The sequence below is a fragment of the Crocodylus siamensis genome, chromosome 6 (assembly GCF_052110815.1).
Source record: "Crocodylus siamensis isolate JL-2025a chromosome 6, ASM5211081v1, whole genome shotgun sequence".
Lineage (NCBI taxonomy): Eukaryota > Metazoa > Chordata > Crocodylia > Crocodylidae > Crocodylus > Crocodylus siamensis.
Genome location: NC_143400.1, coordinates 74,580,989 through 74,607,082, shown reverse-complemented (window position 1 = coordinate 74,607,082; position 26,094 = coordinate 74,580,989). Strand labels below are relative to the sequence as shown.

The window sequence follows — 26,094 nt, the reverse complement described above, 5'->3', positions numbered from 1 at the left end:
GAGGTGACCTAATCAGCGACCTAATGATCGAAGGGAAGCTGGGTGACAGTGACCATGAACCGATCGCCTTCACCATCTGCCATAAAGCTGCCAAGTCAGTCAGCAATACAGAAGTCTTTGACTTCATGAAAGCTGACTTTGACAAGCTCAGGAGGCTTGTTGGTGAGGCTGTAAGGGACCAGGATCCCAAGGGGAGGGGAGCTCAGGAAGAGTGGTTGCTCCTCAAGGTAGCAATCCTCAATGCACAAGTTAACGCTATTCCATCTCGGAGGAAAGGTAGCAAAAGGGCACAGCAGCCTCCCTGGCTCTCCAGGAAACTAGCAGACCTCCTGCAGCTAAAAAGAAAGGCCTACAAAGGATGGAGGACAGGATCCACCTCCAAGGAGGATTATTCTGCACTGGTCTGTCCTGCAGGGACTGAACCAGGAAAGCCAAGGCTGCAACAGAACTCTAACTAGCTACATGTTTCAAGGACAATAAAAAATCCTTTTTTAGATATGTGGGGAGCCGGAGGAAAAGCAACATTGGTCCCCTGCTAAACCAGATGGGACAACTGAAAACTGATGCCCAGGAAAAAGCCAACCTATAAAATGGGTACTTTGCATCGGTCTTTCACAAGTCCCATGGGATGCCCCTGCCCATTACAGGACAGGGACGCCTAAGTGAGGGTGGTTCCTTGCCCTCCATCAATATTGACCTTGTAAAGGAAGAGCTTGAGAGGCTGGACACCTTTAAGTCAGCCGGCCCTGACTATTTACACGTCAGGGTACTCAAGGAGCTGGCTAATATCATAGCTCAGCCCCTGGGATAGATCTTTGAGAAATCCTGGCACTCTGGTGAAGTGCCTGAAGATTGGAAGAAGGCCAATGTGGTGCCTATCTTGAAAAAAAGGGAGGAAAGTGGATCCAGCAAACTACAAGCCCATCAGCCTGGCCTCTATCCCAGGGAAGGTCTTAGAAAAGATTATTAAACAGGCTATTCTCAACAGACTGGCCAACGGCAACATCCTGAGGAATAGCCAGCATGGGTTAGTAGCGGGAAGGTCTTGCTTGACCAATCTTATCTCCTTTTACGACCAGGTGACCTATCACCTGGACAAGGGACAGGAGATTGACATCATATATCTTGACTTCAAAAAACCCTTCTATTTGGTATCTCATGATCACCTCTTGACAAAACTAGCTAACTGTGGACTTGGGTCCACCACAATTCTCTGGCTGGGGAATTAGCTCTGTGGCCAGGCCCAGAGGGTGGTGGTTGATGCAAGTCAATCATCATGGTGCCCTGTGACCAGTGGCATCCCCCAAGGCTCTGTCCTTGGACCTATATTGTTCAACATCTTCATTAATGATGTGGACATTGGAGTCAGAAGCAGACTGGCCAAGTTTGCTTATGATACTAAACTCTAGGGTAAAGCATCCACATCTGAGAACAGGAGGGCGATCCAGACTGACCTTGACAGGCTCAAGAAATGGGGGGACAAGAACCTGATGGTGTTTAATACCAAAAAATGCAAGGTTCTCCACCTTGGGAAAAAAACCCCACAGTATCCTTATAGGCTCAGCAGTGCTACTCTGGTTAGCACTACGGATGAAAGGGACCTGCGGGTCATGACTGACCACAAGATGAATATGAGCCTTCAATGTGATTCTGTGGCCAGTAAAGCAAGCAAAATGCTGGCTTGCATTCATAGATGCTTCTCAAGCAAATCCCAGGACGTCATTTTCCCCTTGTACTCGGCCTTGGTGAGGCCACAGCTGGAGTACTGCATCCAGTTTTGGCCTCCTCAATTCAAAAAGGATGTGGAGAAGCTTGAGAGAGTCCAGAGAAGCGCCACGCGCATGATCAGAGATCAGGAAAACAGACCTTATGACAACAGGCTGAGAGCTATGGGACTCTTTAGCCTAGAAAAGCGCAGGCTCAGGGGTGATCTGCTGGCCATCTATAAATTTATCAGGGGTGACCACCAGGATCTGGTGGAATGATCGTTCATCAGAGCGGGATGACAAGGTTGAATGTCAACCTTATAAACTCCAGCAAGACCATTTCAGCCTGGACTTAAGGAAGAATTTCTTCACTGTCTGAGCCCCCAAGGTCTGGAATAGCCTGCCACCAGAGGTGGTTCATGCACCTACATTGAATACCTTCAAGAAAAATTTGGATGCTTATCTTGCTGGGATCGTATGACTCCAGCTGACTTCCTGCCCCTTGGGCATGGACTCGATGATCTTCTGAGATCCCTCCCAGCCCTAATGTCTATGAAATGTCTATGAAAGTGAGGGGAGAGCTCAGGGCGCTGTTGCCATTTGGCCACAGAGAACTGCTCCAAGTGAGCGCCGCTGATCCAGGCTGCAATCCCAAACTCCACGTGGCTACGAGCTGTCCCCCACTCTAGGGCAGCTCACCCCCGCTCCCACTCCCCCGGCCTGACCTCTGTGTCCCCTACCAGCCTGGCGATGGCACCAGGGAAGCCTGGAGATCCCCCTGGCTGCTGTAGGTGGGGCAGAGCAAGGCTGGGGGGCAGGAGCAGCCCTGGACTCAACTGCTTCCATTGGGAGCAAATTTGGTCCCAACACGGGTACATGTGTAGATGCATTCTGAGGTGCTGTTTACTGTGCCTTATTTTAATGCTCAGTAACCTTAAGGCACGTTAACTGCACATGTAGACGTGCCCAGCATGATACCTTTTTTGGAGCTCTGAACCTTTTCTTTTTCTACCTTGCTTTTTAATTTTTTGAACGTACTAAAATTTTGCATCAGATATGAATAACCTAGAGGAATGGAGCATACATTCCAGCTCCTTTTGTAGTAGCTACCCTACAAAAATTAGGTTTTATCTCATAAGTTAGAGGGAAGACTAATTGCCTCTAAATTACACAACACAATAGAAGTATTTCATTTTCTTTGTGGCTATAAATTTCAATTCCTGCCAAAAAATCTATTCAAGTGCATTTTTCATAAGGACTTGGATATTGAAATTTAACAGTACCATTTAGCAAAGAAATGCTTGATTGTATAATAATGCACACATTCTTTATGGAAATCTGGAGGATTATATTTTAGCACACAGTTCATGGGGTGCTAGTACACATGATGGGGGTTTAGTCTCCAGGGTTTTATTCTATTCCCCCTAAATTGAAATGGTTTTTAATTGAAACCCACTGTTTCAATTTCTTTGTCATGTTATGGTGAGAGGTCTGACCCTTTTTTCTGTATTTTGTTGGAGCCAGAGAAGGGAGGGGAGCAAGCTGCCAGTGAAAAGAGCAGCCCCTGAGCTGTGGGAGGCCCTGGTCCTTCTCACTATGGTGGCCACCTGGGTGGGCTGCTAGTGGGCTGGGTGCCACCCCAGCTCAGAAGCAGCACTTGGCCTGATCTAACTCTTCCCCAACCCCAAGCTGGGGCAGCACCTTGCCTACTAGTAGTGCACCTGGGTGGCCCCAGGGGGTGCTGCTGCCACAGAGGGAAGGACCAGGCCCCCCAACAGCTCAGGGGCTGCTTGGCCCACCAGCAGCTCTCCCCCTGGCCATGGGAGAGGCAGGCAGGCTCTGCTGAAAAAAGGATCACCACTTCTTCTTTCAGCAAGCAGAAGCAGCAAGGGGCCCAATCCTTCTTTATTTTTTTTTGATGAAGCCTGCCTGCTTCTCCCACAGCTGGGGGGCAAGCTTCCAGAGGGCTGGGGGGCAAGCTGCCAGAGGGACCCCTGCAGAGGCCCCCAATCCTTCCCTCTGTGGCAGTGGTACCCCCCGGAGCTGCCTTGGTTTGCTACTAGCAGCTCAGAGGCAGCACGTGGCCTGATCCAACTCTTCCCTGAGTCCATCTGGGGAGCAGCTTCTGGCAGGATTCTAGCTGCCAGGCTCAGGGAACAGTTGGATCAGGCCAGGTTCTTGATCAGGGGTGCTGTCGCTGCAGAGGGAAGGATTGGGCCCCCCTGCAGCTCAGGGGCTACTCAGCCTACCAGCAGCTCACCTCCCAGCATGGAAGAGGCCGTCAGACTGATGAAAAAAGAAAAAGGATTGGGCTCCTTGCCAGTTCAGCCTTCAGCAGATGCCTGCTGAAGGCCAAAGCGGCAAGGGGCCTGATCCTTTTTATCTGTGGAACCTGCCTGCCTCCACCATGGCCAGGGGGTGAGCTGACAGCTGCATCATTTCCGATTAACAATACAAACTCATTTAAAACCCCCGAAACTGGCGCACACGTACTTTGTGATGCCATTAAGCTAGACAAAGTAATGGTTTCATCACATGTACATTGTGACGTCTGTTATATGTATTATTATATATAATTTTTATATTGTTACTATATATGGACTATTATATATAGTTATGTTTACAAGCATCCATGGTGTTCCTGGAATTGCAGTAGTTTGGCATGCAGTATATAATTCTGTTGCATCATTAAGAATATATACAGATTCCTTTTGGAATCAAAAAGACAGAAGCATGTCAAATAGCCATGAGAGGCAGTTGGTGTGAAATCCCACTGCATAGTTTATGAACAGTTATTGGGGTAGAGTCTGTCTTGCTGTAGTACAGAAGTCTTTATCCCTCACCCTGCAGGGGGGACCTTTTGGGCTAATTTTGGGAATCTGGCAAAACAGCAATCTCTGGGATGAAATGCACGTGCTACCCTTTTAAGTGTCTCTAATATCCATAAGGGAACAGGGGTGGGTAGGTCACCATGGCACTAAATCTCTTTGAATGGTACAATCTCCTCCCCTTATGTCCATACACTACCTGGGGGAGATTTCTGTTCACCCTTTCTCTTACTGTTTGACCTTCTTGTCTTTTCTTCCTACTGAAATTTGCACTGCATTCTGTGCCAGTTTACTTACTTTAAAGCAAATGAATGCTACACTTGGTACACTAAAATATAATGCTCCAGCTTCCCTGAGAGTACTGCTTGGCATGTTTTGTGAAGCATCCAACATCTTTGGTAACTAATGTCTTTGCTTAATTTCAGTAGCGACCACCATAAGAAAATTTACCGCTTGAGGCTTTATTCCAATCCCTACACCAGCTCTTCCAGCTGTTCCAGGAATATTCTCCAATTGTAACAGGGGCCTGATTTGGCAGATGCAATCTGGTTCACAGTATTTGAATACAGCAACATAAAGATCTCTAGAATTAGCTTATCAGATTTTAACCAGTCTCAGAATGCCTAATTGTGCATTGCTTAAGTACTGACCAAACTCAGTTTTGTGCATGCAAACATTACTTAAGATTAAGCTTTACATAAAAGTACACATTTACACTGCAGTAGCATAGAGAAGCCACCTGAGTAAGCACTATTCAAACATGTGCACCCATTAAAGGGATGCAGCAGCATTCAAAGCCTAGGTGGTCCAAAATCTGAATGCATAACTTTGGGCACTCCAATTTAGTGGCTTGTTTTAAAATGTTAGACCCATGCTGTCCATTAGGGCTGTGCGAAATTTCACTAGATATTTTGATTCAACACTGCTTCGACTCGTTTTGAGCTTGAAACAGCAAAATCAAACTGAAATGAAGGGCTTTGAAACAGCCTTGAAACAAAAAGAGGCTAACTGAAACCTTTCAAAAGTTTTGAAACATTTCGAGTTTCAAAGCAGCCAGCAGCCAGGGGGTGGGAGACATGGGAGAACCAGAGCTCCACTCCCAGAAGCTCCACAGGTCCATGTGACTCAGCCGGGTGGGAAGCGCAGCCCTGGCTCTTCCCGCCTCCTGCTGCTGGGCTGCAGGAAGCTGATCACAGCACAGGGGAAGGGAACTGAACCTTGGCTCAGTTCCTCTCTCCAGTGCTGCAGTCAGGCTGGGAAAGGCAACTCAGCCCAGCTAAGCTGAGTTCCCCTCCCCAGTGCTAAGGCCGAGGAAAGAACCTCAGCTCAGCTGGGCTGAGTTTCCCTCCTATGATCCGGCTGGGGAACGTAGCTGAGCTGAGTTCCTTTCCCCAGACTGATCATAGTGCTGGGGAGGGGAACTGAACGATCGGGCTCAGTTCCCTTCCCCAACTCCCTGGTCTCAGATGGTAGCACCCGGTTTCCTTCCCTCATCTGGCAGGCAGCATGGAGCCTGCATACTTGAGCTCTGTGAAGGTGGGATGAATCACTTGTCTCTTATTTTTTGTTTCTTTATTCAAACATGCTTCTTAAGCCCGATGCCTTTGTGGAATGTCTAATGCTGTTCTATAGCACATACCTTCAATAATGTGTTTTCTTGAAAGCCCTCTTTCTGTTTCAGCTCTGCAGAGATAAAACAGGTGAATGGCAATTAGTGTGGGTGTTATTACTGCTCAAACTTTCCTAAAGAACTAATGTTCTTAGTGTTTTTTGATTTTATATTTCAGCCAGAACAAGCTGTTAATATGTTAAAAATGAGAAGGCTGGAACTCATAATAGAGCTACCCTGCACTGCAGAAGTACCCAAGACAATAGTATTACTGTTATTAATATATTAATAATCTAAAAATAGTCATCCTGTATATAATAAATGTACAGACTGATGAACATTTTGAAGTCATTACGTTTCAATGCCAGTGAAACAAGAATTAGTATAAGCTTCAAACATGTTTGATGAAAATATATTTGATTAAAATCCGTATCTCAGCTGGTCTCATAAGAATACACTCACTGAAACCTTCTGTGGCTTCAGAGCAAAGACATTTTAAAAAAGCCTTCTGAAACCTATTCCAAAACAAACAAAACGGAGCAATATTTTCCCCAAATATAGATTATATAGTTCATACTAGTTCATATTACTAAGTATTTAATATAGGCTCTTAGAGATACTGCAGTCAGTACTTCAGCAAAATTGCATATGAAGTTGATAGGAATTTTTTTCAATTAGAATTGGATGGGATCAGTCCTAGAATTATTAGACAAGACACTGAAGTGCCTTCACATATTATATCATTTGTAGATGTCTCACATTTCTAAGGCAAGTTGACATGAAATGACATTTTTCATATCTAAACTACATTTAGAGGCAACATGTCGCTCTCTAATCTCTTTCTAGTCTGTTTAATTTTGTATGCACTTCTAACACATCAACCAGATTTTGAGTTGAAGCAAAGCAATGAAGTAGAATAAGACAACTGCTATGAATCTACATTGCTCAAGTTCATGGCACTATCTTATATATATTTAGACTCTTCTGGAGAAGCCAAACCTATACCCTGTCTCTCCAGCTTCAGAGTGTACTGTAAGTAAGTTCAGCATAATAAATAAAAAAAAACCCCATTCATTTATATAACGTTAGAAGAAAATCTCTCAGATGCTGGAGTTGTAATAAATTATGCTTGAAGTAAATTTTTCCTTTTAGGTGGTTTGGGAAAGCAGTATATTTTGTGCTGGAGCCACAAAATACATGACACAGACCAGATTAAAATAAAAATAAATGTACTGAATTTTAAAGGAAAACCCGTTAAATCTCTTTGACTATTTAACCAAGAGTTCAAGCATTGGTAGCACATCAGAACTAAATGTAGTCAGTGAAATTTGTACTGTATCTGCACAACAGAAGGAAAACTCTCCTTCATTTAGCTCAGCTCAAAGATAGATGCCAACTTTCTTCTGAAACAAGAGGGTATTTTTGATCTGAGCTCACTGCAGGGAATGAGCTCAACTCAAACCCAGGGGTCAGGAAGATATTTTTAACTGTGCTAAATAAAATAGTGTCATATTGGCAGGATTGGGTGGCTTTTTTATAGTATTACGTATTCCGATTTTGGTCTTCCAGTGACTTCAACCATTTTTTGGAAACTGGACTTTAAACATCCAAAATGAATTTCCTAGCATCAAAAGAATATTGCAGGGATATTCTTTCTGATGCTATTTACTATGGCCCAATGCCAGGTTGACAGCTTTGGTGAACACAGACTTTTAAAAAAGCCTTTGCAAGATGAGGAGGAAACAAGATTTCATTAATCCATATATAGCTTTGTTTCCATAAAGGAACAAAGCCATAAAGCCTTACATTGTATTATCTGTAAAAAATATAATCATAAAACTTACTTTCCACCCCAGTAGAGTTTTGTTGTAATGACCAGACTGGATCTCCTATAATTACAAAAGGAAAAGAAGCAACGTAATTTAATGGCAATAGGGAGTAAAACAAAACCAAGCCCCTATTTAGTTATTGTCTTCATTAGAGCCCCCTCAGTTCCTGGTTCTTAAGCGTGGCCTGCAGGACAAGGTATAGTTAAAGCTTGACATTCTGTCCACTTGGAATGAACAAACAGAATCATGCTATACCAATTCAACAAAAAATAATATATAATAGCCTAAATAAATGAAGTTGCTCCTGTAGACAAATGCACAAACTAGTTGTTTTCCAGCAAACTGAGCAGTTGATTCTCCTCTCACATTTGTGAGACTTGTGTGCAAGTTGGATGACTGGCTCCACTGGGTGACTGGAATCCAATAACTGGAAGGTTCAGTGAGAAAAATTGAGACTGTATAGATGTAAATTAATAACAGTGAGGCTAACTCACCCCTGAAATACCTTTCGAAGATTTATGGTGGATTCTCCATCACTGGTAATTTTTAAATTGTGATTTTTTAAAAACAATTACTTAATGCAGGGAGTCCTTTGACCAGCATTACATGCATCAGTCCAGATAATTAGAACTGTCTTTTCTTGCCCTATGATCTTCTATTAAATCAAATGGAATGATACAGCCTGGAACTTTGTGAAAGAATCTAAACCCACCCAGGTCAGGATTTAACTTTGGGGAAAAATACCCAAACATATTAATCATTTTTTAAAGGCTAAGTTCCAGAGTCCAAATTAAAGTAATGTACGAAATCTTATACCTATTGTAGCTGCTGAATTAGACATTTCAGTTTAATGAAAACTCACACTGATTAACGATGAACAAACTACCATGACTATTCAGAATATAATGCTGTGTCAAGTAAAAACATCAGCAGCACCATTGTATGTAAATTAGTACTTTGAAAGTAGTTCAATGAGAAGCTGCATACATTATTGTTATAAACTGTCCCTGAGTTATTAAAGCTTGAAGAACGATGCATTTGCTAGGTTCACCTATAAATTCCAGAGCATTATCAAAATGAAGATTTATCATTTGAAAAATACTTTCCTGAATATGAAAAAGGTAGCAGTGTAGATGTTACACTTTCTTTAAAAAAATGGCCTGTTTTTTAAAGCTGGTTTTAAAATTAAAAATCTTCATTAATGCTAAGATACTGCCATAGATCATGGATCCTGATACGATCTTCATGATATAAAGCATCTACCGGGTTTTTGATGTGTATTTAGCAATTTCTTCTGCATTACACTGGGTCTATATTGCATCTTCTTTATACTGAAGCAAATACTTACACATTTAAGAATGATTTAAGAAATGAAAAGCCATCAGAATCATTCTTTAATGGAGGGGTGAATATGATAGACTTTAGAGGTCTTTAAAATTATGTAAATATAGCTTACAACTACAAACATATACTAATAAAAATCCAGGTTAAATCCTTTAAATTACATCTAAAAGGAAAGCCCATCTAGGTCTTATATTATAAAAATATGTAATAAAAATATATAACATATGCTATATAAAATATTGAAAACTTTTTGCAACTGTCAGCTGTCAAAAGTTAGGAATGATCAGAATGAAGGTTGTCTGTGCTACCTTAATTAGGCACCTTGGGTGTGTATGCACTGTGAAACAGTTTTTCTTACATGACAACATACTATTCTTCAAAAGGTCTGATGCATCATTCAGTTCACAAGATGGACCAGTTCAAAGAATGAGTCATGATTGTGTAGTAAAGGGGATTCTTATCTGTAGCATCCTAGCCTTATTTGTTGAGGAAGTTGGAAGGTGTGAAGCATAGGATTGTAAGATGAGAAAGGGTGGTTTCCTGGTGAAGGCAGTTGAATGCTACCCTGGAGATCTGAATTCTACCCTATTTTTCTGCCACAAAATTCTAATCCCTGTCACTTAAACTCAAATTCCTGAAGTTGGTCACTAACTGTATGTTCCTCATTTTCTCAGAATTCAGCTTAAGACCTTAGGGTCTGACCTGAAGATGCATGCAGAGCTCATTGAGCTATAAATGAAGTGCCTGGGAGCTGTGCTTTGATCAGATAAGTTGCTATATATTGCTAAGTGCATGGAAAAATCCGCCTCTGAGAGACTCAAACTGGGCACACAATTTAAATGGACACTTTTGACCTTCATCACTGTGTCTTGGCTTCCTATCTATAAAATGGGGATCATGATAATGCCCTTATGAGGCAGATGAGTATGGTAGAGATGAGAACCAGAGGAAATAAATCATTCTGAATGCTGAACAGGGTTTGAATAATCTCTAGTAAATAAAGCCTGAATCCATCTTCTGAACAATGAAAAGAAAACACAATATTGAATAGCTGCTCATTCTATATACTGAATGAGGCAGACGATCTACAGAAAAATGTAATACAGATCCATGTAAATATAGCTCACCTTGCATTTTGGACACACAGGGGTCAGAATTAATGTGACACAAACCTCGGTTCTGGCTTTTCCCAAGAACAAGGCTTCCTCCCCCCATCCCCAAGGTGCTTTTCAGAAACAGTTGAACTGTTCTGGCAGAAATCTACAACATGTTCGGCTTAGGCAGGCTCCTGGCATGGGAAATTTCCCAGCAGCTAAGGTTTGGCAAAAATAAAATCTAGGTTTTATGGTGGGAATTGTTGAGCACCGTTAAGAAAAGTGCTATCAGCTCCACCTATAATTCTTAGGAAGTTTCAGCTACTTTTCTCCCCTCCAATAACAGACTCAGCAGGGTGCAAGCAAATTCTGTTTTTAAATCAAGCAATTGTAGCATGTTTTATGGTCTTCATTGTGCATCACTACACAAAAGGGGATTTTGCCTTTAACAGCAGAAGGGTCAGGATTTGAAATGGCACAGTACCTCCAGCCTTTCTTTTTTATTATGTTTCCCAGAATCACCTCCGCCCTGTGAGAAGGAAAAAAACAACAAAAGCACTTCATTATAAAATACTTTAAAACTATGGTACAATAGATCTAAAGCAAATCAAATGCATTACTCACTAGGACACTGTTGCAAGAATCCAAACATGAATACAAAATCTGTTTACCTTCATCCGTTCATCTATTTTTTTCCCTGCTGACCCACTACAATATGAGTTATTACCCTGTGTCCTCGTTGACCTCTCTTTGCTTTTTTTTGCTGCATTTTTACAAGGCAGACAATTGTAGCTAGCAATTCAGTCCTTGCTAAACAGAATTGATGTCAATGTCACACTTAAGTCAAATGTGAATCCACAGCTTCCTTCTTAATTGTGGCGTTTTTCCCTTCTCCAAAAGTCAGTGTAAAGTCACATTGTGATTAGAGAGAAAAATATTGCACTTTTAATTTAGACACAGGAAGTCATCTGAATAGACTGTGGCCAAATTATTAGCTGCCTTAGTCAGGCATGCTAGGACCAAATGCTGCAGAAATGCAATTCTTTTGTATGGGCAACCCCTACTGCAGCAGAACTATGAATCAGCCTGTGAGTGTGCTTCCAAAATTACATCCTTAGAGAAACATGGAGGAGGGAAGTTAGTCTGTGTTGGCTGTTCTCCCATTTGTGGTTAATAGACTACCTGGCCCAAGTTCTATGTAATCAGTGAAGCAGTAGGCAGCATCCCACACACTAAGAGTAGCCTGGGAATAGCTACCTGGCTGACACTGCCTTGAAGGATATGTTGAGATGAAGGTGGTTTTCTTTCAGCCCCATTGTGCTTCAGGGCATTTTTCTCTGAAAACAACCCCTACACAACAGCTTTGTTCAAGTGAAGCCATTTTAAGGCTAAGTGTTATAAAAGCCATGATCCAGCCCACTACATTTTAGGCATGTGTATAAAGACCAGTGTCATTTTGTTGTTTCTCCATGATACTCATAGGGAGGGCAACCTAAACAGAAAAGTGGAGGGATAAAATATCCTCTCCCAGACTGCCTTTCCTGTAAGCAACAGGAAGACAAGGAGGGAAAAGGACTGAATGATTGACTGAGGAAACAGGGAAGTTCCCCTCACTTGAAAAAAATCTAAACATTTAACCAATTTCAGGTTGAATAAAATGTTTTATTCAGACCCCAAGTGAAAATTCTGTTCACTCCTCCATAAATTCCTCCAAATGTTTGTCTTGGGTCCACCTGAACAGGTTCTTCTCCACTCCTTTAGTCCAGCCACCGAACCAAAAAATCCACTATTTGTCCATATCTACCTAAATAAGTGAACCAAGTTTTGTGTCACTAGATCCTTGGAAACAGGATCTGCAGATGCTCAGTTTTCTGTAGCTAGATCCTGAAACCTTGAACTATTACTGTCCGAGCAGCTTTTATGTGAGCTAGAGCTAGTCCTCTAAGAGGAAGGAGATGTATGAATTAAGCAGGACCATAAGAAAGCAGGGCTGGAAAGGTCCTCACAAGGTCATTCAGTTTAGTTCCCAGCTCAAGGCAGGATCATCTCTGAATAAATTGTTCCAGCCAAGTGTCTGTCCAACCTTCTCTTGAAAACTTCCAAGGATAGGGATTCCCCAACTTCTCTAGGTAGCCTCTTCTAATGTGTCACCACCTTTATAGTCGGACAGTTCCTCCTAATCTCCAAGCTAAAATCCTCTGCCGTAGCTTGAGTTTATTGCACCTAGTCCTATCCCCTATAGCCAACAAAAACCCCATCTCCGTTCTCTCTGTAATCTTCCTTCAGGTATTTGAATTCCCACTCAGTCTTTTCTTCTCCAGACTAAATAATCCTAGTTCTTCCAGCCTTTCCTCATAAGTCTTGCCTCCAAGGCCCCTAATCTTTTTTCTTGCTGTGTGCTAGTCTCTTTCCAATCTGTCTACATTCTTAATGTAGAATGGGACCCAAAACTGGAGACAGCAAGGCCCCACCAATGCTGAATAGAGCAGAAGAATTATTTCCCTCAGTACGCACATGACACTCCTGTTAATAACAACAGTACAACCTAGTGTGCTGCTGGCTTTTTTTGTGACAAGACCACACTATTGGAATGAATGTTGACTGAAGGATCTTTTGGTTAATTTCTTGATATGAAACTAAACTTGAGATCCCTGGTCTATAATAAAAAGTGAAGGATTCCGTTTTGCTCTTAACTGCCAATAGTGGAGAATAGAGGGGCATGAGAAAACCTCCATTTCTTCACAGAGGCCAGTCAGGATGTCAGGGATGGGCAACCTCTCCTTTGAGTATGCGCAAGGCATGGACAGGAACTTGGCTCCATCCCCTCCAGCACTGGCCAGGGAAGCTGAGCTATTCCTTCTATGTGCCTGGAAAATAACAATAGCGGTCACTTCCCCAGAGAGCCGGTGGGGAAACCAGGTAATGAATTATGATTTTCTGTGCCCAGGCCTGCTGCTACATTAGCAGAGTTGCACACTGCTCTGTGGGTTGCCATCTCACAGCGGACATGTTCTGAATGAAGTACGTGATCTTTTAATTAATATCTGGATTATTTTTTTATTAAACCATGGTATTAAGAGCCTTTGTTTCAGTGAAAGCTTTTTCTTCACATTTTGGATCATATGCTGTTAATCATCATTAAGCTACATGCAGGCTTCTAATTTATTTACGACATTTCTTTCCCTATATTAATAGTGATAAGGCCAGGGTAAGTTTTGTGAGGAATACAAGCAATTTGTTTATATTTGCAGACTAGTTCATTTCTTCCCTTTAAGAATAGGGCCCCAAAGAGTTTTCTGTTTTCACAGAGTGAATCCTGGACCAGGTTCTCAGAAGGTGGAAACTGGCAAAGAAGTCATGGAGTGATCCCAGCTCAGGATCTGGCTCTAGATCATCCACTAAAAATAGATTAGTTTATATTCAAGTATAAACAGGACTTAATTTGAAACTTCCAGGCTGCATATGACTTTCACCTTTGCAAGCATGATGGCACTCATGCAAACCACATATAATTAGGGGTCTACCCAACCAGAAGAGACATACCACTGATTTTGTGGGCAGAATGTGGGGCCAGTCATCATTTTTGTGAATTTATCATGGTGTTGTACCCCCCTCATGCCTCTCATGGGCTGAGAGGCCTTGGTGGCCCTGCTTCCTACTGCTGATTGGTGGAGACAGCTGTCCATCAAATCTCCCACCCCCCGCCCCACCAATGATTGGTGCAGAGGGGCTACACTGCAAAACAGGCATCCCTCTCAGCCAATCAGCAGTGAAGGGCAGGGGTGGCAGCCTTCTTGCCTCTTCCCCTTTGTGCTGGCAGCCTTCTCCCCTGCCCTTTCCCTCTTGGCAGGCTGTGCAGCCAGGAGGCCTGCTGGCTCCCTCTGGGAAGCCAGCATTTTATGTTTAGTACTTTTTTTCTTGTGGATTTCACAGACATCACCCAATTTTGTGATCTGAGTAAGTCCCTATATGTAATCCAGTCTAGACAAAGGGCACCTCATGTGTCTTAAGGACAGCAAAGGCTAAAAGGCCTTGCAGAAGTGATTTATGCATTTTTTGGTATTCAGTCCTGTACATGGAAGGTAGGGCTGGGCACAACAGCGCTATTTCGTTTCTACTTCCATTTTGCTGTTTCGACGGGACATGTTTTGTTTCAAGTTTCATTTTGTTTCGAAAGGCTGTTCTATTTCGTTTTGTCGAAACTGTTTTGCTGTTCCAACGCTGTTTTGATGTTTTGCCCATAGGCTATAATGGGGAAGCACAAAACTGCCTATAACTTTGTCATTCTTTGGCAGATTTGGATGCAAACAGCAGGGATGGTAGCCCCTTCTGAGGGCATGACACCTGACGAGTTTCAAGGAGATAGGTGCAGGGGTTTCTGGGAAACTGCACCTCAAGGTGCTGACAAGCAAAACTCGTAACATGTGACTGTGTGTGTGTTAAGGCATGCCTTAGGTGCTGGGGTGTTGTGTAGGTGCTGGGGCCTCTACACAACATGGTAGTGTGCCCCAATGAGCCCTCCTCTTCCCCTACAGTCTGAGTCTGTTCCTTAGTCCAGTCCACCACTTTAAATGGCAACAGGTAATAACTTAGTAAGTAGCACAGTAGCACCAGCAGCATCTCAGGCAGCCAAAAAGTCACAGACAATATCAGAGCAGTCCTTCCCTGCTCTTCCCCCATCCTTTTCTTACTTTCTTTTTCCCTGCAGGCAAGCCCCACTTCAGTTTCGAAACTCAAAACACTTCAAACTTTTGCAACATTTCAGCTGCCCTTGTTTCATTTCAAAGCTGTTTTGAAGCCCTTTGTTTAATTTTGATTTCACTATTTCAAGCTCGAAATGACTCAAAACAGCTTCGAAATGAAACAGCCGGTGAAATTTCACAGAGCCCTAATGGAAGGAATCGCAGTTCACTTCTAATTTTCAGCAGGGAAGAATGTCACCCTTACAATCCTGCCTGAGAGATGGGAGATGAGAAGAAACTCAGAGGTCCCAGCCTCTCCTCTAGGAATGCAAAGTTCCACAGGGAGCATTTTTTTTCACGGAAGACCTACATTTATTAAGGTGAATGGCAACACTTGAAGTGGAACAGAACTCTCCTCAAAAGTTGGATGCCACATGGAGGCTGTGAAAAACTTTCACAATCACCCAATTCTCACAACTTAGTGGCTGGGCCAGTGCTGCTGAGAAGCTCACGGTCTACAAACTCAGGCCAGGTCTGGTGTTCCGTATGATTTGGCTGAACCTTAAAAGTTCATTGTGAACCACTGTAAAAACGGAGCAAAAGGAACAAATCACATTAAACACCATAAAGTATCACCCCTGCAGTTTCTGGTACACTGTCCCCCTGGGTACAATTCAGTTCTAATTTCACAAAGTTTTGGAGGACACCCAAAACAACTGTAAGCATCTGGATGCATAAAACTGGGCTACAGTTCAAAAACCTACTAGAAGGCTGGGAGGAAAAAAGGTATCGTTTTGTAAGTGCATTCGTACCATCAGGGTGGCACTGAGTCTAAAACCACCGCTCACATTGGCTGCATGACACTGCAAGGAAGGACCAAGCTGGGTGGCTTTCTCCAGTCTGCAGGGCTGTTTGCTCTGGAGTTAGAGCTTGTTACCAGGTGAGGTACATTGTACTCCTAAAGCAGATGACCATTTTCTGGGGAATCCTAGTGCCCTAATCCAGTGCTTTGCAGGTTACATTTACACACCAAATGGGCCAAATTCTACTGTCAATAAAACTACTGCTTGTCAGCAGGAACACCATAAAAGCCCAGATTCAAAGCAGAATGACTGAAAACAGAATCTATTTGGCAGCTCTACTTGTTTAAAAGGTAGACAAGTTACCCTGTCTAAAACTACAGTTAAGAAATACTGTAACGCTCTCCAATACACTTAGCCATGCAGGCAGAGACTTACTTTCCAGCTGCATACACCTCCGCTGTATCAAAGAGATTTACTCCACTCTCATAAGCAATGGTCATTAGTCGTTCAGCAACCTTTAGAAAAGAGATAAATAAGGTTAGCCACATAGATGGAAAACTTCCTACAGCACCATTCAGCTTCTGACTCAAGGACCAGGGCAATGGACTTGATGTAACAACAGGGTCACTGTAGCTCCATACATCCACCAAAACCAGTTAGCAAAATAGGTACGTGCCTGTTCTCAGTCACAACTAGGAACACTGCCATGAACACATTTGTTCCAGGACAGGCAGGTCTGTGGTAATATCTGATTTATTCTGGAACTTTTATATGTATTGTTATAGCCAAAACAAGATTATCTGAATCACAGTTAATTAAAAAATCTGTTATTTAAAGGCCTGATACCTCCCTCAAGGGCATTTATTTATTTTTGGACATACAACACACTAATCCGGCTCCCTTGGCACATTACCAAGAGCTCTATACCTCTTCAGAGATCCTTTTATTCTAGTTAGGGGAAAGAAGGTCTTGGGCTGTGCCAGAGCAGGAGGGAAAGTCAGCTGCACAGCCAAAGCAGCCCTCCCATCACAGTATTTTGCTTCCTTCCCATAGATAGTTAAATCCAGGTGCTGAAAGAGTGTGTCTACCAATATCAAAAGTCATTGATGCATGAAACATTAAGCACTTCAGACTGAAACCAAAGATAGCTTTACATATCAATCTTAACATTTGTAACTAGGTAGAAAGACTTGTTGTTAGACCCTTTAACTTGCTTTACACCAGCCAGCAGAGAAGACCATAGAAAATACCCCTTTAAATCAGGGGTGTGCAAAATACAGCCCACAGGCCAAATCCAGCTCACCGAGGGATTTATTCTGGGCCGCAGTAGGTCCCTTGGTCCTACCCAGCCCAGTCACCAGGGGCAGGCTGGGTTGTGGCACGTACAGCTAGTCCTGCAACCCCAACCCCACTGAATGCTTGGGATGGCAAAGTGGCCAGATTCACTTCCTGGCAACCCCTGCAGCAGCAGCTTCTTCTTAGCTGGACCCAGCCTGCTGCCCAGGTACCCTGGCCCATCCACTCTTCATCCACCCCCAGGGGCAGGACCATATGTGGCCAAGCAAATGGGATGGGGCTTTGGGTAGGCATGGAGCTATGTCCAGGAGCAGGGTGGGCAGGAGGCACCAAGATCTCAGGGCAGCGATAGCATGGGGCCGCTGCCCAGGGCAGAGCTGCAATTTGCTGCCCACACATCTGAGTGATGGGCGCCAGTTCTGGAGGCAGGGATGCGCTCAGTCCAGATCATGGCTCTGGCTCATGGCCTGGCCCCACGCTATCATGGTGCCAAATCCTGGCCCCATCCCCGTCTGCCTGTCCCACCCCCAGATGCAGTTCCCCATCTGGCTGCACATTCTGCTCACACAAATCCTGGCTGGTCTCCATGGAGACCCTGGGTTCAGAGGATGGTCACAGTGTGGGGCCAGGGCCTGGGGCAGAGCCACAGTCTGCTCCCTGTACATCCCCCTCTGTAGAACTGGCACCCATTGCAGGGATGTGAGGGGAGTGGATTGCAGCCCTGCCCCACGCCCCAGCCCTGAGCTATCACAGCCTTGTGATCCCAGCCTCAGCCCTGCCTGCCTGTTCTGTTCCCAAATGCCACTTCTTGCCCACCCACAGCCCCATCCCAGCCTTCTGGCCAAGTATGGAGCAGAGACACTTAAGGAGTTTTGATGAGCTGCTAGGGGTGGGGAGGGGAGGGTGTTGACCTGGTGCAGGGGTGGGGGGAGCAGCAGGCTCACCCAGTCCATGACAGCCCACCAGAACTCCCTAAGTGGCCCTTGGACCAAAACAATTGGCCACCCCTGCCTTAAGGGCTAAGGAACCCTAGCCCTGGAGCTCTTAGTAGTCTCTGTGGGGTGATGGGGCTTAACCTTTCCACTCACAGCATTGACCTTCAGCACAGTCCATCCCAAATGCAAGGACACAATTTCATAGCCTCTTTATCAGTACAACCCCTTGTAGCACAACACTGGGGCACTGGTTCACCATTGAGTTAGGGAGTAAAATAAACGTAACGCTTTTCACACCAATCTCTGCAGTGCCTCTCTAAAGAATGCCCCAACCACCCAACTGGCTTCCTCAATTTGATAGGACCACATCACAAAATATTTTGGCTGTAGGTATCAGACATGGGAATAGATGGAGCCATTTTTGTTTGACCTGGGTATGTTCCCTAACTGTGCTATGGACCTTACACAAATCATCAGAATGTGAGCTCATCATTTTGTAAAGCACTTGCAAAGCCAATGTAGTTCCCCTGTGAGTAAACCTGGCCCACTGAATGAACCTAAAATGGTGCTGTGGAAATTGCCTAAACCAGGGTTGTCCAACTTCTGTGTGGCTGGGAGCTGTAGACCTCCAGGCACACACCACGTGGACTGCATGCTACACTGCTCAGGCCTCCCACTGCAGGCACTCCACTCCACTCCACCACACCACGCTGCACTGTACCATGCCACACAGCCTGGGGTTCCCAGGCTCCCTCCAGCTCCCTAGTCATGGCCTCAGTTCCACGCCACTCTGTATTGCAGGTGCAGAAGGGAGGCACTAGAAGCAAAAATGGGGGGAGCCTGGAGACTCCAGTGACAGAGATGACTGGAGAGTGATGGAGGTGTCTAGACCAGGAGCTTGGAGCTACCAAGGACCACCATTTGCACAGCCCTGGCATAAACTATACCTGCATGTTGAGGGAAGCCAGACAATTTCCGATAATTAATCAATTGGTAGCAGTCACAGAGGTAATTACATATATCACAAATAGTTGAGGTTTATTTTAATTGGGGCTTTAGTTTCATAATGCCCACTGGCACAATTGCATCACCATTTCCCTTGAACAACCATGGCTTTTCCAAGGTTTGTAACCTGTCCATTAAAAACAATATCAAGGTGTAACTTGACAAAGTTGTAATTTGTTTTATAGATGCCTTTAAAATGGATTATTTTTAAGCAGAGCAAGTTATCCCAGAAACTAACGGAGTTTAGGCAGATTGAGGCCAAGTCTTTGAATTGTCAATGGTGTTTGAGCTTTCTCAATGTATAATGCTACAGGCATAAAGGACAGGACTCAGATCTGCTCTTACACAGATCTAAATCCAGAGTAACATATGCAAAAGCAATCGCATTTCTCTGGATTTTCCTTAGCATAACTGAGTCAGTGCTCAGTCCATGCAGCCAGCCTGCATGGCAGGGAGTAGTGAAAGAAGCCTTCCTGATAAAACAATGCTGCATAAACCTGGTGATTGCAGGTGTTCAACAGCAGCTGGAACACAGCATTTATATTACCAAAAATCCACACTCCTATCAGCAGTGCACAGTTCTTCCCTTTGCTTCAGCTGTTGGGACTGGCTGACAAACCTTGCTTTCCTAATGGCTAAGTTATAAGCATCACATAACCCCATGGGACTTCTCACAAGGAAAGAATTTCTCTCTTTTTTCTCTTCACGCATGAATAACTGAAGCTGAACCTGGGGCTGTTGATATCACTTACACATGTTGCATGCAGCTTCTGAAGGAATAGTTTCCCTCTGTACAGTGCTGTTTTTTTGCAGCTGACACTGGGATTTGTGATACATATTTTAGTTCCCCAGGGAGAAAATATAGTGGCAAGATGAACTGCAGCTGCTTGCAATATCCCAGGGACCTGATAATTATTTTAATGAGGGACCTTTTAGAAGCACATTTGACTTTTGCACTTGTCAGTGTTGTTCTTTTACAATGCTCCTATGTAGGAGATTGGAGGACAAATTGTGAACTGATTTTAAAGGTAATTGCTTGGTTTCAGCCGGTTTCCAGTTGAAGTGAATGGCATTTTCCAGGGACTGCATCTGTGTTAAGTATTTTATGCAGCAGTGCATTGGCAAATTTATTGTGCAATGCTTTATTTTAATAATCATTTTAAAATGAATGTCAAATCACTTCTGCAGTGCTGTAGTCCTTGGAAAGTACCAAATGCTCAACTAAAGTGCAGCTGGAACCCAAGCCAAAGTCCGGGGTTGCAGGAAAAAGGGGTGGAAAACAACCAGCCATTCAGATCCTCCTTGGTTTTTAAAGGAAAAAAAACAACATCTTCCTGCAAGTAGTTCACATGCCTATTATGTTTATTACTCTCAGGGCATGTACAGAAGCTACATTTTTTTGTAAGACGAACTCCCCACCCCCAAATTTTCATGTATGCAGAGTGCTTTTAAAATAGCTGATTGTGTGAAAAGGTAACCCTTTTATGAAGTAGTATTAGACAGGGCATTCTAGGGCAGAGTGCTTTAGGGTTAATTTTGTGCAATTCTGTGAGGGTAATTTTGGGCAATTCTGCCCGCATCCCACGTGGCTTTGTGGAGCTGTCACAGAGAGGAGACAAAAAACCTCTGTCTCTTACCTGTGCAGCCAGGTAATGGGGGGGGAGGGGGCAGCATGCCCTGCTGAGCCTGTCCCCCTCCCATCTGGGGTCTTGGTGTGAGTCAAGCCTGGCCCACATGGTGGGGGTACTCCATTCCTTCCCCTGCCTCGTGGCTGCCTTGCGTGGAGCTGGGGCAGGGTGGAGAATGGAGACCCCCCCACACACCTCGTGGACCCAGCCCAGCTACCGCTGCTGGGGTTTTGGGGGAAGCTGGGCCAGGCCTGTTTCCCTCCCACCCTACTGCTCCAGTGTTGGGTGTGGCAGCCACAAGGGTACCACTGTCAAAATGCTCACATAAGGGGTCGGGGGAAGGGAGCCCCCTCCACCACACAGGCCCAGCTCAGCTCCCCCCAGAACTTTAGCAGGGGTAGCTGGGGGGTGGGGGGTGCTGTGCAGCAAGGGTCTCCATATGACCCCCTCCTCCCCAGCTGCTACTGACAGTTGCCAGCTGCTGGAGAGTGGGGCTGAGGAGAGGGGCAGTCCAGCTGCTTCATCCCTACTTGCTGGCCTGGGCCAGGGCAGGCAGGGTCCAAAAGCCCCCATCCAACAGCTGAATACCTGTTAGGTTCAATGGCGCTCTAACTCATGGCACTTTGTCTAAAGCACCATAGCTACAGCACCTCCCTGGCAGGCTGCCTAAACTTTTGCATGCAGCTTAAAGGACTGTGAAGTGTACTGCAGGCTGGGCCAGTGCCCTCATTAGCAGAACTGCTCCTATCTGAAGGAATCAAAGAAAACATAGAAATTAAGGGCTGGAAGGGACCTGGAAAGATCACTCGAGTCCAAGCCCCTTGCTCCGGACAGGAATACTGGCGAGATCAAATGATCCCAGTAAGGTATCTGTCCAGTCTCCTCTTGAAGACTGCCAAGCTTGGGGACTGCACACCACTTCCCTGGGATGTCTGTTCCAGAGTCTGGTCACCCTTACCATAAAAAAGTAATTTCTTACATCCAACCTGAAATAATCCTCTAACAGTTTATTGCCATTGCTCCTTGTACTCCCTTGGGGCACCCTGGTGAACAGTTTTTTTTCTCAGCTCCCAATATTCACCCCTTACATACTTATAAATGGCCACCAAGTCCCTCCTCAGTCTTCTCTTCCCCAGGCTGAACAGTCTGAGATCCCTTAGTCTTTCCTCATAACGTTCGCTCTCCAGGCCCTTAATCATTCTTGTGGTTCTTCTCTGGACCCTTTCAAGATGCTCTACATCTTTTTTGAAGTGCAGTGCCCCGAATTAGACAGTACTCCAACTGGGGCCTCACCAATGCCAAGTAGATAGGAAGTATCACTTCCTTAGCCCTCGACGCATCGGCTAATGCATCCCGGTATGCTAATAGGTCTGTTGACTACAGCATCGCACTGGCAGCTCATGTTCATCCTGGGATCAACCATAACCTGAGGTCCCTTTCAGCCATTGTGCTGAAAGTCAGCTCACCACAGAGTCCAAATGTCTGGAATCAAATGTGTCTAGCCCAGAAACCTCACACCTTCTCCTAGAAACTTAGTTTAGTTTCATTGGAAGGGTATATTTCCCCAGAACTCAGTGTAGTTAGGAAAGGTTTCCTTAGGAACACATGGGCAAGATTTTAAAAAGGATTTTGAATGCCTAACTAATGATTCCTTAAAGAAGTCTAATTTTTCAATAGGGCTGAGCAACGGTCATCCTGTACGGGGTCTTAAGCTAAGCTCTTAAAAATCACCAGTGGAAATCATAGCTATATATCTCTGTCTACCCCTGCATCAGAACAGAAGAGGAGAGGAGTGCACACAATTTCAGTCTGTCTTGAACTAACATACAACAAAATTAAGTATATAAACTTGGTTTACTTCACTGGAAGATGCACAAAATATTCTCCAAAAATAAGACGCTTTAGAGACTCAGAATAGATTTCAAAGTCTTCCAAAAGCAGCAGAAGACACAGAAGGAAATGTGGACTGAAGAGCTCTCCTGTACTAAGACAAGGTATTTTTTCCTAATTTACTCAAAGCAAACCTGTCAAAACTCTTCCAATCTGACACTGAACACGGCACAAAAAAACACAAATAAGGAAATATGGGTGAAAATGTGATGGGCAACAAGTACCGAACAGAGGCCCAAGCCTGCACATATATAACAGCAACTTTACACTCCTGAAAAGTCCCCTTAAAATCAATAGCTCTTGTGTATAAAGACAAGTAAGTATGAAAGTCAGCCCCCTGGAGTCCAGTGCAGGTGTCCTCTTTGGACCCTGCTCCCAGGAATGATGGAAATAAGAAACTGGACACTTCGCAGCGATGAAATACACTGGTTCTCTCAAGGCTGTTTTTCTTGCTCTGTAGAAAGTGCAGTGGAAGCTGGATGCAGCAAAGCTCTACATTCCACCACAAACAAAAGACAGGGGCAAATTCTGATTTGGGTCACACATAGTTGCCTGCCCTAAATCTCTGGGAGAACATTTTGCTCCCTTAGGGGCCCTCTAGATGTTCAGGTAAAGGCCACATGCACATGGCAGAAGTCATGATAGTGGGATCTAGCATCAGATGCAATTATGCCTCATTGCTGGTGTAGGGAGAGCCTGGGATTGCCATCCTGGGCTCCCCCTGCACAGGCAAGTAGCAAGTTCCTGCAGCTGTGAGTCCAGCAGCTAAGGAGACTCTCAGCCACAGCAGCCCCCCACTGCTGAGAATCCTACTGCTGATGTGGGTTGCTGGCACAGCTAACAGTCCCATCAGCTGCCCTGTCCAGCTGAGGGGGCTCTATGCTGCGGGGGCATAGCTACCCTGCTACATGTGCAAATCAAAATTGGAGAGAAACCAGCTATAAAATGACTACACATTTTCTAGCTCTGACTTAATAGCTGAATGAACCATTTTATGGCATGATAGTTATTTTGCATGTGTAGCCAAACAAAATTAATTCTGCAAATAACCAACTAATTATGTAATACATGTAACGTGTAGAAACACTTTTAAATGCTGCTTATAAAAAGTAGCATTACAGGGAACTCCTTAGGTAGGAGTATGGTCTAAATGTGTTAATACCTGTACCTCCTGACCTGACCTTATCCCATGCAGCTGCTAAAGCAGACAAAAAGATCCAGAATATGAACTGATACCAACCAGTGCCTTCAACCATGTTAAGGACTCTTTTCTTATTGAAAAGTTCCATGCCTATTAATAGGAAAGAAACCACCAAATATCAGGTATTATTCTATAGAATTTAATATAGAGAAAATATAATTATTCTAAAGCAGAGGTGGGCAATTATTTGGGCCCAAGGGCCACTTAGGGAGCTTTGGTCAGCTGTCATGGACCAGTGCACCAAAACTCCCAAAGTGGCTCTGCTCTGGGCTCGGATGGTTGGCTAGGATGAGGCTGTGGAATGGCAGGGAGCAGCATCCAGGGAGACTGCCTGGGACCTGCACAGGCAGGGTGAGCAGCCAGGCAGATGGGCTGGGGCTGTGGGCATGCAGGGAGCTGCATCTGGGAGCCGGATGGGCAGGTGGAGCTGGAGCTAGGATCTTGGGGCTGGACAGCATGGGGTTCTTTAGCAGGCGTTATAGGATATTTAAACAACAGAAGATTATTTTTCATTAAAATCTATCAAAGTCCTAACATTTACTGCAGCAAGTCTTTTTATTTGTGTTGACTTAAGTGATTTATCACTTATGATAACTGGGGATGACTGATGTGGAGACTTGTCCTCTAGAAAATTATTCAAGTCCCATTCAGTTCACACTAGCCCTGGAAAAGCCATTAGATAATAACTTTGGATTGGTACCAAACTTTAGACAGAGCTGAATCACACATCTTAACAGTTAGAAACATTTCATTTTTTTGTATTGAAATGTTTTTAAATTACTAATTTTAGATAAGGGAGAATACAAGATGAACTAAGGCCGTCCGTGGAATAAGCTACTGAAGTCAGTGTATTCAAAACACAAAATATGTTTAGCTGATTGTCCAATGGTCAGCATAACATTTATTGTCAAAGACTGATGGACTTTTAAAAATTATTTATATTTTAAATCACAATATCTCTTTCTTTCATATTCTCTATCACAGTGCTTTAAGTGAAGCGGCTGTAAGCTTTTATTATGATGACTAATGTCCATAAGTAGCCAAAGCGTAACAAAATACACGAGTTATCCAGCACCTTCAGAAAGTTATTTGCAGAGATTAAGAGCTCTCAGGTATGAGCAAGATTCAGCGTTGGTAGTACAAAGCCTAAGAATATTTTCATTTGTTTCTTCTTTACTTTCTATGTCAAAAATAAAAAGATTCATCATAAAATGACACCATGCCTGTATCTGTGACTGTACTGAATTACAGATATTACGCAAAAAAATAAAATGTTTCATCATTACACTTCAGGAGCAATCACATTCCCAGTTCAGCTATCAGTAGTAAAAGCTGATCCTTTTTTCATGGAAGTTTGGAACTTCATTTTATTGGAAAGGTAAGGTTTTTGTTTGTTTGTTTTTATTAAATTCACTCCATGGAAAGGTCACCATCCCCAAGCCTTTGTGAAATGCAGCAGAAATGTAAACTTTATGGGTGTCTATACATATGGTCCAGGGGGGAGAGGGCAGCAGGAGGTGGGTGTTTTAATTAGAGCAGTTCCTGGACAGCTGCTCTAAATAAAATGCTGCAGTATCATGTGTATTAAGCAGCTTGCATTTCAAAATGGCCATGGGGAGGTGGTTTAACAATGCGTGACAATGTGAAATTTTGCAATAATTTTTTGCAATGTGAAATTAATTGAGTCTGCTTTGGCACGTTCCAGTTAGAACAACAAGCATGTGTATAGGCACCCGATGTTTGATTTAATGTAACAGAAAGAGACTTTGCTCACTCTGGTATCTATGTATTGATGTTTACAATATAGTTATTTTACATTATGAATTTTACTTAAACCAAACATTACTTACCTCATCTGAAATTTGACCTCCAAATGTGACCCATGTCCCTGGAAAGAATAAAATATCTTGTTACTAATAATGTTTTGTTTTTAAATAAAAGATCACAATATAACTGTGATACTATTCCTCCAGTAACCTGTTGCGGATGATTTCCTTAATGATCAGTTACTAATAACAATTTGCTGTACTGAAACGAAGGCTTGTTTAAATGTAACTGGCCAACAAGTCAGAGAGTCTGTGCCATCATTTCTTATGAAGGTACATTATAAAAAGATAGGATATTCTTCCTTTTGATTTAAATGGAAGGCCTAAATGAAAAAAAGTGTATTGCCTGTGTTGCTCTTGAAATTATGTATAGCTAAATCAGCTTGAAAATGACATTAAACTAAGACAATGTGATGCT

The 26,094-nt window shown here is 43.7% G+C and overlaps 1 protein-coding gene across 3 annotated transcripts in view; it reads right to left on the bottom strand.

Annotated features, from left to right (window-relative positions):
- The window catches only part of KCNAB1 (potassium voltage-gated channel subfamily A regulatory beta subunit 1), a 304,726-nt gene that overhangs the window by 44,574 nt on the left and 234,058 nt on the right, over positions 1-26,094 (bottom strand). For all 3 annotated transcript variants that reach the window (XM_090052779.1, XM_090052781.1, XM_090052780.1), the window contains exons 3-7: positions 25,701-25,738; positions 16,331-16,410; positions 10,895-10,939; positions 7,988-8,032; positions 6,174-6,217 (exon numbers count right to left, since the gene is read on the bottom strand). In XM_090052779.1, coding sequence (XP_089908905.1) covers positions 6,174-6,217; positions 7,988-8,032; positions 10,895-10,939; positions 16,331-16,410; positions 25,701-25,738 — 252 coding nt within the window. The remainder of the gene's footprint in view (positions 1-6,173; positions 6,218-7,987; positions 8,033-10,894; positions 10,940-16,330; positions 16,411-25,700; positions 25,739-26,094) is intronic.